The 12009-nt window shown below is 46.5% G+C and overlaps 1 protein-coding gene across 5 annotated transcripts in view; it reads left to right on the top strand.

The window, feature by feature from the left end:
• GOLGA4 (golgin A4) overlaps positions 1 to 12009 on the top strand; it is a 456386-nt gene that overhangs the window by 219190 nt on the left and 225187 nt on the right. For all 5 annotated transcript variants that reach the window (XM_029589809.1, XM_029589811.1, XM_029589810.1 and 2 more), the window contains one exon: positions 300 to 383. In XM_029589809.1, coding sequence (XP_029445669.1) covers positions 300 to 383 — 84 coding nt within the window. The remainder of the gene's footprint in view (positions 1 to 299; positions 384 to 12009) is intronic.

Below are 12009 nucleotides of genomic sequence, written 5' to 3'. Positions count from 1 at the left end.
CTGAAGGGATTCTCTTGGGAAATATTCTAGCCAAATATGTTAACCGTGTAAGTGAAAAAAAAGAAAACATTTTAGACCAGATGAACGAATGCTTGTAATTTTGAGATTCAGTGTTTTAGTGAGCTTCATGCTCAACACTTTTCTACTAAAGGAAGTGCCAGTGTTCACATACCATATAAATAATTTAAGTTGGACTATAATTGAATGCCTTGCTTCAATAGCTTTTATAGAAATTGCATTGTAGCTTTGCATTAGTTCACTTTCATTTAATTAGTTTATTCTTCTTGTCTGTCTGCCAGGACCTTCACACCACTGAGAAAACTAAACTGATTACACAACTGCGTGATGCGAAGAACTTGATTGAGCAACTGGAGCAAGACAAGGTAATTGAAAAGAATGCACCTGCAGAAAACACAGCATACTAGAAGGCAGACATTTGGAAGTATGACGGCTGGTAATCTTTGAGCCTCTTGCAGCAGCAGTAGATTAACGTGTAAAGGTGGGAAGCAATATGCTTTGGAGCCAGTTACTCCTCCTTACATTAGGAATTTTGTGTGTATATACTGCATATACAAATGTTAGGGCTGGTTGGGGTAGAAATGAAGTGTTGTGTATATTAAATGCACCAGGTTAAAAGAAAATCAAATAGTATCAGTGATTGTGTGTATATATGATAAACAAAACAAGCAGCAACAGTAGCTTCAAAATTCTGATGCTTGCTTTCTTGATTTGGTTCTTCCTGTTTGGTCTTAATTCTAGATCTCCTTTTATACTTTGTTTTTTAAGCTCATACTTTCTGAAATAAAGCGTATCCATTATTATTATTATATATATATGTATATATATTTTTTTTACTTTATTTTTATTGCAATTTCATAACTAAACACAAAAAAACTTATAACAAATTCCAAGCCTAGAAATGTCAATTCTCACAGGACAAGCAGGATGGTAGTCCTCACATATGAGTGACATCACAGGATGGAGCCCAATCATGGAACACTTTTGTCAAAGTTTCCAGAACTTTGACTGGCCCCTATTGGGCATGCCCAGCATGGCACTAGCCCAGCAGCCAGCAGGGGGTCCCCCTTCAGTCTTCTTTTTTCCGTGCAGCAGTTGCCTCACGGTTTAGGAGCTTTACAGAGATTACTGACAGGAATTTTCCTCACGAAATTACTAAAAGTTAATTTGCCCCACAGGGGTCCCTCCTTTAACTTTTTCAAGCCGCGGTACTCCGGTAATTTTTACCCGTTTTGCGTCTATTACCATTGAGTTTGGCCCTTATGGCCTACTGGCCGTCGACCGTACCGTGGCTCAATTTTTGCCATGGCATCTGAGTTCCATCGGTGCCCGGACTGTAATCGCACCATGTCCATCACAGACCCCCATAAAGTCTGTGTGATGTGTCTTGGACAAGAGCACGATGTCTTGACCGGCACCAAATGTGGCCTAATGACACCAAAAGGTCGCAAGGCCAGAATGGAGAAGAGGGAACTTCTCTTCCATGCTCAAACCCCAACTCTGTCCATTGCATCAACGTCGTCAGAATTGGCTCCGTCAACTTCACGCCAGCATCAACCACCGGCAGCATCAACTTCACGCCAGCATCAACCACGCCAGCATCAACCGTCCGGCATCAACGACATCTCGGCCTTTGACACCCTCTACTCCCACTCAGGACCGAGGGGATTGTAGAGACAAACATCGCCATTGACATCGAAAGTCTCGGACCATCGAGGGAGCGAAGTCATCGACCTTGCCATTGTCCGAGCCGCCATCAAAGAAACCCCGTCCAGAAAATGCACCGACCTTTTCGGCGACTGGGTCACCGAGGCAACCCTCACTCGACAGAGTAATGGGAGCTGCGACTCCACTTTTAATGGTGGTCCCTCCAGCTATGCCTCTGCCTCCTTCTTCTGTTCCAGAGCCAGGGCTGCTTGCTCCAGGTCTCCGAGAAGAACTGGACTGGATGGTTCAGGAGGCCATCGACAAGGCGATGCAATAACTCCAGGTTCCTCCGGCACAGACACAGGTACCGATTGCGGAACCGACCACCGACCCGATTCCGGCAGCGTTGGCACCGCTGCTTTCCAGAATGGAAGCGCTCATTGCTGCTTTTCCACTGATGGACCCCGGGTCACCGATGACTTCGGTGCCCTCCCCGCTTACTCTGTCATCGGGAGGAGAAACACCATTCCGCATCCCTCCATCTGGAGTTCTGCCGATACCTCAGCCATCGATGCCGATACGTCCCTCGCCACCGATCCAACCATCGGTGCTGATACGCCCGTCTGCGCCACCAAGCCATCCATCGATGCCCTCGATGCCTGCGCCGGTGCCTTCGATGCCTTCATCGGTGCCTCCAATTATTCCTTTGATTCCTTTGGAGCCTAGACCAGGACCCTCGGGTATCCCACCGCCCCATCCCCCTCTAGTTCCTAGAGGAGCAGGTGCTGATCCCTATGATAACTGGGCTGATGATTCCTCCCCAGACACTGATGATTTGCCTTCACCCACTGAAAGTAGAAAGCGTTCTCCTCCAGAGGACTTTTCCTTTATAAATTTTGTGAAGGAAATGTGTGAATTGGTTCCCTTCCAAATACAGACTGAACAGGATGATAGACATCAGATGATGGAGTTGCTTAAATTCCTGGATGCTCCCAAGCAAGTAACCTCCATCCCTATCCACCAGGTTCTTCTGGATCTCCTCAAGAAGAACTGGGAACATCCTGGCTCCATTGCTCCAGTCCACAGAAAAGCTGACACTACCTATTTGGTGCAGTCAGCTCTGGGTTTTCAAAAACCTCAATTGGATCACCAATCTGTAGTGGTAGAATCTGCACAGAAAAGAGCAAAAAGATCAAAGCCTCACACTTCTTTTCCCCCTGGCAAGGAACAGATTTTCTAGATGCCATTGGTCACTGTGTCTTCCAAGGATCAATGCTCAGCTCCCAAATTGCCGCTTATCAGCTCTATATGACCCATTATAATAGGGTCATTTTTAAGCAGATACATGATTTAACAGACACCCTGCCTCAGCAATTTCAAGAGCAACTCCAAACCCTAGTAAACAAGGGGTTTGAGGCAGGCAAGCATGAGATCAGATCATCCTATGATATCTTTGATACTGCTACTAGAGTATCTGCAGCAGCTATTTCGGCAAGGAGATGGGCCTGGCTCAAGTCTTCCAACCTTTGCCCTGAGGTACAAGACAGGTTATCCGACCTACCCTGTGTAGGAGATAATCTGTTTGGCGAACAGATTCAACGGACAGTGGCGGAACATAAGGACCATCATGAGACCCTAAGACAGCTCTATCTGATGCCTTCTGACTACTTTTCAAAACTGCCCTTCCGAAAGGACTCTAAAAAGTCATTCTTCCGCCCGGAGAAGTCGTATCCGCCACCAGCCAGATCCCTTTCCACGAGACCTTTTCAAAAAGCCCAGTATCATCAGACACGGAAACAAAAACCGCAAGCAGCTCCTAAACCAGGTCCTGCTTCAGGTTTTTGACCACTACCTAGAGAGCAGCAGCCAGCTTCCATTGCCTCACATACCAGTGGGAGGTCGATTGTGCCACTTCAACAACATATGGCATTCAGTCTCCTCAGACCAATGGGTACTGGTGATAATTGCTCAGGGTTACCATCTGAACTTTCTCTCCGTGCCACCGGACTCCCCACCTCTACCAACGTGGAGAACATCCGATCACTCCATCCTTCTGGATCAGGAGGTCTCCCTCCTTCTCCTGTCCAAGGCAGTAGAACCTGTACCCTACTCTCAGCACGGCCTAGGATTCTATTCCCGGTACTTTCTAATCCCCAAAAAATCGGGAGGCGTTCGTCCTATTCTGGACCTATGGGCCCTCAACAAGTACCTCCAGCGAGAGAAGTTCAAGATGGTAACCTTAGACTCGCTTCTTCCTCTTCTACAAAGAGGAGACTGGCTCTGCTCTCTGGACCTCCAGGACGCATACACTCATATTGCGATAACTCCATCTCATCGCAAATACCTGAGGTTTCTAGTAGGCCCCAAGCACTATCAGTACCGAGTACTTCCATTCGGCCTAGCATCTGCGCCACGAGTCTTCACAAAATGCCGCATAGTGGTTACAGCCTTCCTCAGTACTCAAGGTGTTCACGTCTACCCCTATCTAGATGATTGGTTAATCAGGGCTCCCACTCAGCAAGCTGCTCTGTCGTCCCTCAATCTAACCTTACACACTCTAATTTCATTAGGATTTCTCGTCAATCCTACTTAGTCCCATCTCAAACCTTGTCGTTCATTGGGGCAGACTTGGACACCTTGCAGGCAAAGGCTTTTCTCCCTCGACAGTGAGCTCTCACTCTCGTGTCTCTTGCACACCAGCTGCAGTCTCAGCACTCCGTGACTGCATGCCACTTTCTCATCCTCCTGGGACACATGGTGTCCTCAGTTCAAGTCATACCAATGGCCCATTTGGCCATGAGAGTCATGCAGTGGACTCTATGGTCACAATGGACTCAAAGCATTCAGCCCCTGTCGACCATTGTCTACGTAACCAAATCAGTCCGTCTGTCTCTTGCCTGGTGGAAAAATCAGAACAATCTCCTCCAAGGCTTGCCCTTTCAGGCTCCAGACCCTCAAATAACTCTCACCACCACTCTTCCAACCTCGGCTGGGGAGCCCATGTGGCCAATCTGCAGACACAAGGATCTTGGTCTCCAGAGGAAGCCAAACACCAAATAAATTTCCTGGCGCTTCGAGCAATCGGATATGCTCTCAGGGAATTTCAGGATCACCTCTCAAATCAAGTTATCCTGATCCAGACGGACAACCAGGTGGCCATGTGGTACATCAACAAACAGGGAGGCACAGGCTCCTTTCTTCTGTGTCAGGAAGCTGCACAGATATGGGCGGAAGCTCTCTCCCATTCGATGTACCTCAGGGCCACCTGGTTGCCGGGAGTGGACAATGTGTTGGCAGACAAGCTGAGTCGCATCTTTCAACCGTACGAGTGGTCTCGCAACCCCTCAGTAGCGAACTCCATCTTCCAACAATGGAGATATCCTCAGACCTATTTGCGTCTCCTCAAAACCGCAAAGTAGGGAACTTCTGTTCTCTCATTCGCAGCAAACACTCTCAGCCCAGAGACACATTCTCCCTCTCATGGGCAACCGATCTACTTTATGCATTCCCTCCACTTCCTCTTCTCTCGAAGACTCTCGTGAAGTTACGTCAGGACAAGGGAACCATGATCCTGATAGCACCTCACTGACCACGCCAAGTGTGGTTTCCAATACTTCAGGATCTCTCCATTCGCAGGCACATTCCCTTAGGAAAGGACCCGCTTCTGATCACTGAAAACGACGGGTGCCTCTGCCACCCCAATCTTCAAGCCTTGTCCCTGACGGCATGGATGTTGAAAGGTTAATCCTTCAGCCACTTAACCTTTCTGAACCAGTTTCCCGTGTCCTGATTGCTTCACGGAAGCCTTCCACGAGAAAATCTTACTCTTACAAATGGAACAGGTTTACATCATGGTGCTCTTCTCAGTCCCTTGACCCCTTTACCTGTCCAATCACGAAGTTTTTGGACTATCTCTGGCACTTTTCAGAGTCAGGTCTAAAAACTTCTTCCATCAGAATGCATGTCAGTGCGGTAGCTGCCTTCCTTAAAGGTGTCAGGGATGTTCCCATATCAGTGCAACCCTTGTAACACGTTTTCTGATGGGCTTGCTTCACCTCAAGCCTCCACTGCATCCTCCGGCCCCTTCTTGGGACCTCAATCTGGTTTTGGGTCGGCTCATGAAACCACCATTCGAGCCTTTTCAATCCTGTGATCTTCGCTATCTCACATGGAAAGTGATTTTCCTTCTGGCAATCACTTTGGCTCGCAGAGCTAGTGAATTACAGGCTCTAGTTACCTATCCGCCTTACACTAAACTTCTGCAGGACCGGGCAGTACTCCACATTCATCCTAAATTTTTCCTAAGGTAGTTTTGGACTTTCATCTCAATCAATCCATTATACTACCTACCTTTTTTCCCAGGCCCCATTCCAATCCAGGAGAACAGGCTCTGCATACCCTTGACTGTAAAACGGGCTCTAGCATTCTACCTAGACCATACAGCTGCCCACAGGGAAAGCACTCAGTTTGTTTGTCTCTTTCCATCCTAACAAGTTAGGAAAGCCTGTAGGCAATCACGGCTTGAGGCCGTGATTGCCTACAGTGCAGATGCTTTTATGATTTGCTTCGCACATCAGCCAGATCCGTGGTGTCAGCTGTGTTGGTGCGGCATTTGTTGTGGGTCCTAACTGTGTTGGGCCGGCATTACCAATTTCAGGTGCTACCATTCGGTCTTGCCACCGCACCCAGCACGTTCACCAAGATTATGGTGGTGGTTGCAGCGTAGCTACGCAGGGAAGGATTTTTAGTACACCCGTACCTGGACGATTGGCTGATTCACACGAAATCAGAGTTGCTCTGCCAGGAGGCGATACACCGAGTACTTCAGTTGTTGAGAACCCTTGGCTGGGTAATCAACGTGTCCAAAAGCCGACTAGTGCCCTTCCAGTCGCTGGAGTTTTTGGGAGCTTTATTTGACAGTGTCCCTCATGGAGGAACGTATGCTCAAGCCTACAAGGTCAGGTGCAAGCCTTGTTATCCAAATGAGTTCCGAAGGTTTGGAATTACTTGCAGGTGCTGGGCTCCATGACTTTGACGCTGGAATTAGTTCCATGGGCTTTCGCTCATATGCGGCCTTTACAATCAGCATTGCTTTCCTGATGGAATCCGGTTTCAGAGCAGTTCCATCTTCCTTTACCTCTGACGAAGTCAGCTCGGACCAGCCTGAATTGGTGGTTACTCCCGGACAACTTGCGACGGGGAGTCCCTTTGGTAGTTCCAGCCTGGATGGTGGTCACTACAGATGCCAGTTTGTCCGGTTGGGGGGCGGTTTGTCTGCGAAAATCTGTGCAGGGGCAGTGGTCCTGAGAGGAAGCTCGATGGTCCATCAATTGTCTGGAGACCAGAGTGGTGAGATTGGCACTGCAGGCAATCCTTCTGCTTCTCTGGGGCAAGTCGGTCAGAGTCCTTTCTGACAATACGACCATGGTGGCTTACACAGTCAGGGGAGAACCAAGAGTCAACCAGTGGTGTTGGAAGCTCGTCTGTTGATCACATGGGCGGAACAGAATTTAGCCAGCATAGCGGCTTCTCACAATACCGGGGTGGAGAATGTTCATGCGTACTTCCTCAGTCGCAATCGTCTAGACCCAGGAGAGTGGAAGTGCGTGGACGACGCTTTTCAAATCATTTGTGCCCAGTGGGGCATGCCCGGTATGGATCTAATGGCGATGTTCAAGAATTCCAAGGCTCCCCATTTCTTTGCTCATCGCAGGGACACGGGAGCCGAGGGTGTTGTACTTCCCTGGCCAAAGGATGTTCTGTTTTATGTGTTTCCACCTTGGCCTCTCATAGGCAGGATCCTTCGCCGAATAGAGTTGCATCCGACAGAGGTGGTACTCATAGCTCCCAAGTGGCCACGGCATCCCTGGTTTGCAGATCTGGTAAATCTGGCCACAGAGGATCCCTTACGGTTTCCGGACATGCTGAATCTGCTTCCTCAGGGGCCCGTTTGTTTCGACCAGGTTGAGCGCTTTTGTCTAGTGCATGGCTTTTGAGAGGAAGCCGGCTGAAGTTCCAGAGGGTACTCAGATGCTGTGGTAACTACGCTATTGCGATCCCCATAAAATCTTTCTTCTCTATCTTATGTGCGGGTCTGGAAGGTCTTTGAGGCCTGGTGTCCTCGCCAGGGATATTGTTCCCACTCGGTGCGGCGTACCGGACATTTTGAAATTTTCTTCAGGCTGGTTTGGTGATGGGGTTATCGTGTAGTTTCCTTACGTGTGCAAGTGGCAGTGCTCTGTTCCTTACACTGTAACATTCAAGGAGCATCCTTAGGTTGACTCATCTGACTGTCTCATTGCCTTCGCGGGGGGGGGGGGGGGGGCGAAGCATTTTGCATCTGCTGGTGAGACAGCCCTGTCTATCCTGGAATCTGAATTTGGTTCTTAAGGCATTGTGTGTAGCACCTTTTGAACCTTTGCGCAGGGCAACCTTGAAAGGACCTTACGTTGTAGGGTGGTGTTCTTAGTGTCTATTGCGTCGTGCGCAGGATGTCAGAACTTCAGGCTCTGTCATGTAAGGGAGCCCTTTTGAGAATCGCGGATTCTAGGGTTTCCTCTGCGATGGTACCTTCATTTCTGCCTAGGTGGTGTCTTCCTTCCATTTAAATCAGTCAATGGAGCTTCTGTCTTTTCTGGATCTGGATAGGTCGGATCCCTTTTATAAGAATTTACAGAAGCTGGATGTTCTCAGAGCATTGCTGCGCTACCTGGAGGATACCAATGGTTTTCGAGTATCGGATCACCTTTTTGTGCTCTGGAGTGGGCCAAGAAGGGGTAACATGGCTTCAAAGACTACGATTGCTCGGTGGCTGAAGAGACTATAAATTCTTGCATATTTGTTGAATGGTTGGTCCTTGCCAGTGGGTCTTCGGGCTCATTCTATTCGTTCCTCAGGCCACATCCTGGGCAGAATGTTCAACAGATTTCCCCAGAGGAGATTTGTAGGGTGGCTACGTGGAAGTCCTTACATACTTTTGCCAGACATTATTGGCTGGATGTTCGGGCTCCAGGGACAGGAGGATTTGGAGAAGGGGTGCTCAGAGCGGGCCTCTCCGGATCCCATCCCAATTAAAGACAGCTCTGGTACATCCCAGGAGTCTGGACTGATCCGGGTACTTACAGGGAAAAGAAAATTGGTTCTTACCTGATAATTTTCATTCCTGTAGTACCACAGATCAGTCCAGAGTCTTGCTTATTTGTCCCTTGAAGGGAATGGAGAGTTCACACTGTTTATCAATCTTTGTTTTCATTTCTTGGCAGATCAATTGAGATTGTTCTTGAGTAGCACGGGTTCTGTACCCATTTGGGGGTTGATGAGCCAGTCTGCGGTTGTTAGGTTACTGTATATAGTTAGTTTGGGTGTTTTTGATCCATTCTGCTTTGACATTGCATAATACTGCCAGAGTGTAGGTGGCACCATCCTAGATAGGCGGAGTTTTGTTTGGTAAACTTCTGTCTCCATCTGTTGTGGGGGGGGGGCAAAACCCAGGAGTCTGAACTGATCTGTGGTACTACAGGAACGAAAATTATCAGGTAAGAACCAATTTTCTTTTAAATGTTCTGCTCAGTGTGCAGCAGCAGCCAAGAAAGCAAATAGAATGCTAGGGATTATTAGGAAAAGAATGGAGAATAAAACAGAATATCATAATGCCTCTGTATTGCTCCATTTGACTATTGTGTGCAGTTCTAGTCACAATCTAGTGGGAGCACTGAGAGGAGAGGATCACCTTGCTGGTGACTGGAAATAACCAGTAAGTATTCCTTGGAGAAATGTTTAAAACTAAAAAGTATTGGGGAGAAATAAATTATTGGGGTATATTTTTTTAGTATGTTTTGTTTTAAGTAGGTAGTCAGAAAGGCAGGCAACAAACAGAAGTTTGGAGCGGGATTGCGCTTTATGTCCCTCATAAGACTAAATGCACAATCAAATCTTTATGGGTAGAAATCTCTTGTGTGTTGGGGAAGAGTTTAGGAGTATACTACCATCCACCTGACCAAAATGGTACGACGAACAAGTGAAATGCTAAGAGAAATTAAGGAAGCTAACCAATTGGTAGTGCAGTAATAATGAGAGATTTCCATTACCCCAGTATTGACTGGGTAAGTGAAACATCACGGCATGCTAGAGATAAAGTTCCTGGATGGAATAAATGACATTTTTGTGGAGCAGTTCAGAAACCAATGAGAGGGAACAATTTTAGATCTGCTTCTCAGTGGAGCACAGGATTTGGTGAGAGAGGTAATGGTGGTGGGACCGCTTGGCAATAGTGATCATAATGTGATCACATTTGTATTAATGACTGGAAGGGGGATACGGTTCTAGCGCTAAAATTTCAAAAAGAGAAACTTTGATAAAATGATAAAAATAGTTAGAAAAAAACTGAACAGTGCAGCTTCAAAGGTAAAAAGTGTGCAACCGGCATGACATTGTTAAAAAATACCATCCTAGGAGGTGGAGGAGCGAGAGAGAGAGAGTGGATTCATTAGAGGCCTAAAACTGGCCTCCCTACAAACGTGCCAGTGAGGTGGAGGATCGATAGAGAGTGGATTAATTATCTGAAGTGGAGAACCGTGGTTGGTATAGAGACTTTCCTGGGGTAGGGAGGAGCTTTTCCCCGGCCCCAACGGTGTTCTACCTGACTACCACTTATTTATGTTATCGGGGTGTGGCCAGCAAGAGGTCCTAAAACTGACCTCCCTACAGCGCGCAGCCACCTTCGGTGCGTCGCCGAAGCCGCTCTCACCAAAGGGGTGCACGGCTTTGCTGGATATCTATTAAGATCTGGAAGTTGGTCACGTTTTTTTCTTATTTATTTTTGTGCGTAGATTTTGACTTGTTGAATAAGAAGTCCGCTGACTAATCTAAATGTTGAGAAGGGCCCTTTTGTAGGTTGGCTAAAAATTTTTCTTCTTTACCTTGGAGTATGCCGCACACTAAAAGAAAAGCTCGGCTGAGGGAAATTTCAAGCTCTTCCCCCATGCCTGAGCACTTACAACCACAGATAGAGACCTTTTTCACCGCACCCCTACCTTTGACGCTGGAGGGATAGCCGCTGAGCAGGTCGATGTGGAGTGCTCGTCGACAGCACTGGCTGAAGTTATATCATTAAGCCCCGGCGAGCCGAACGTCCCACCACTTCCAGCAAGACTTATACCTGAGGAGTTAGACCTGGGGAATGGACTTACAACTATGGCCCCGAGGGGGGGGAACCTTGTACAGGTCACCCTTCGGAGAAACCGTGTGATGGTTTTTAGGGGGACCAGGTCAAGAATGTCTGAAAGTTATGGAATCGGGGGGGCAGTACCGGAGGTTAAGGAGCAGAGAAACACCAGGTATTTCCCTTATCTTTTTTGATGTTTGAAAAGCCTAATGAGATTGCGTTGGAGAATGTAAGGACTGTGTTGATAGCTTAGGTAAAGCTGTATCATCCTTAACTACAGTAATGAAGGAAAATAATCGAGTACAAATAACAGAAAATAAAGTTGAGAGGCTGGATGCTAAAATTGTGGAATTAGAATTAAAGGTTAATAAGATAGAAGTGATTCAACAAAAGTTGATTCAATCAGATCTCGCAGCGGCTAAGAAATTAGAAAATTTGGAAAATTCTATGCGAAGTTGTAATTTGAGTATTGAATTTTCCCTATATTAAATTAATTCCACCGAAGGATGTATTTAAGAACTACCTCATACAAATTCTTAAATATTCAAATAGAAGGCGGTTCCTATGATATCCAAAGCAATTTTCCTATTTAAATCTGAAGAAGTACCAGCTAAAATATGAAAAGTTTCAACACCTGCAAATGTATCTGAAATTATTGAAAATTTCACTAGAAACAACCTATACAAAATAGAGCAACTCTTTTAGTTACATTTGCATTTGTGACAGAGAGAAATTCAGTGTTAAGACTTTTTCTACGGAATCATCTGGCATTGTTTCATGGTCAAAAGATATGGGTGTTTCCAGACATCATTAGAGTCACACAAGATCGAAGGAAAAAATTCCTATCCATGAAAATGGAATCGGTGATAAAGGAGCGAAATTTGATTAATATTTTCCATGTAAATGTTTTGCTTAGGTACCAAAATGTTAAATATATGTTTTTCGAACCTAGTCATTTAAGGGAATACCTGGATTCCCATCCTTAAAAAGAACATGTGGACTGGTTCGGTAGATAAATATATTGGCGGGGGGGAGGGGTTAGATCAGAATAATTGTATTTTATTTCCTGATTTGCACTCTGTTATATCCACCACCTCCTAGATTACCTGTTATGGAGTATAAAGACAAAAATTATGGAGAGATTACCTGGTCTTTAATTATGTAAAGGAAATATTGATATT

The sequence above is a fragment of the Rhinatrema bivittatum genome, chromosome 2, assembly GCF_901001135.1.
Source record: "Rhinatrema bivittatum chromosome 2, aRhiBiv1.1, whole genome shotgun sequence".
NCBI lineage: Eukaryota > Metazoa > Chordata > Amphibia > Gymnophiona > Rhinatrematidae > Rhinatrema > Rhinatrema bivittatum.
Note: the sequence above shows the minus strand (reverse complement) of the source record. Positions and strands in the feature narration are given on the sequence as shown.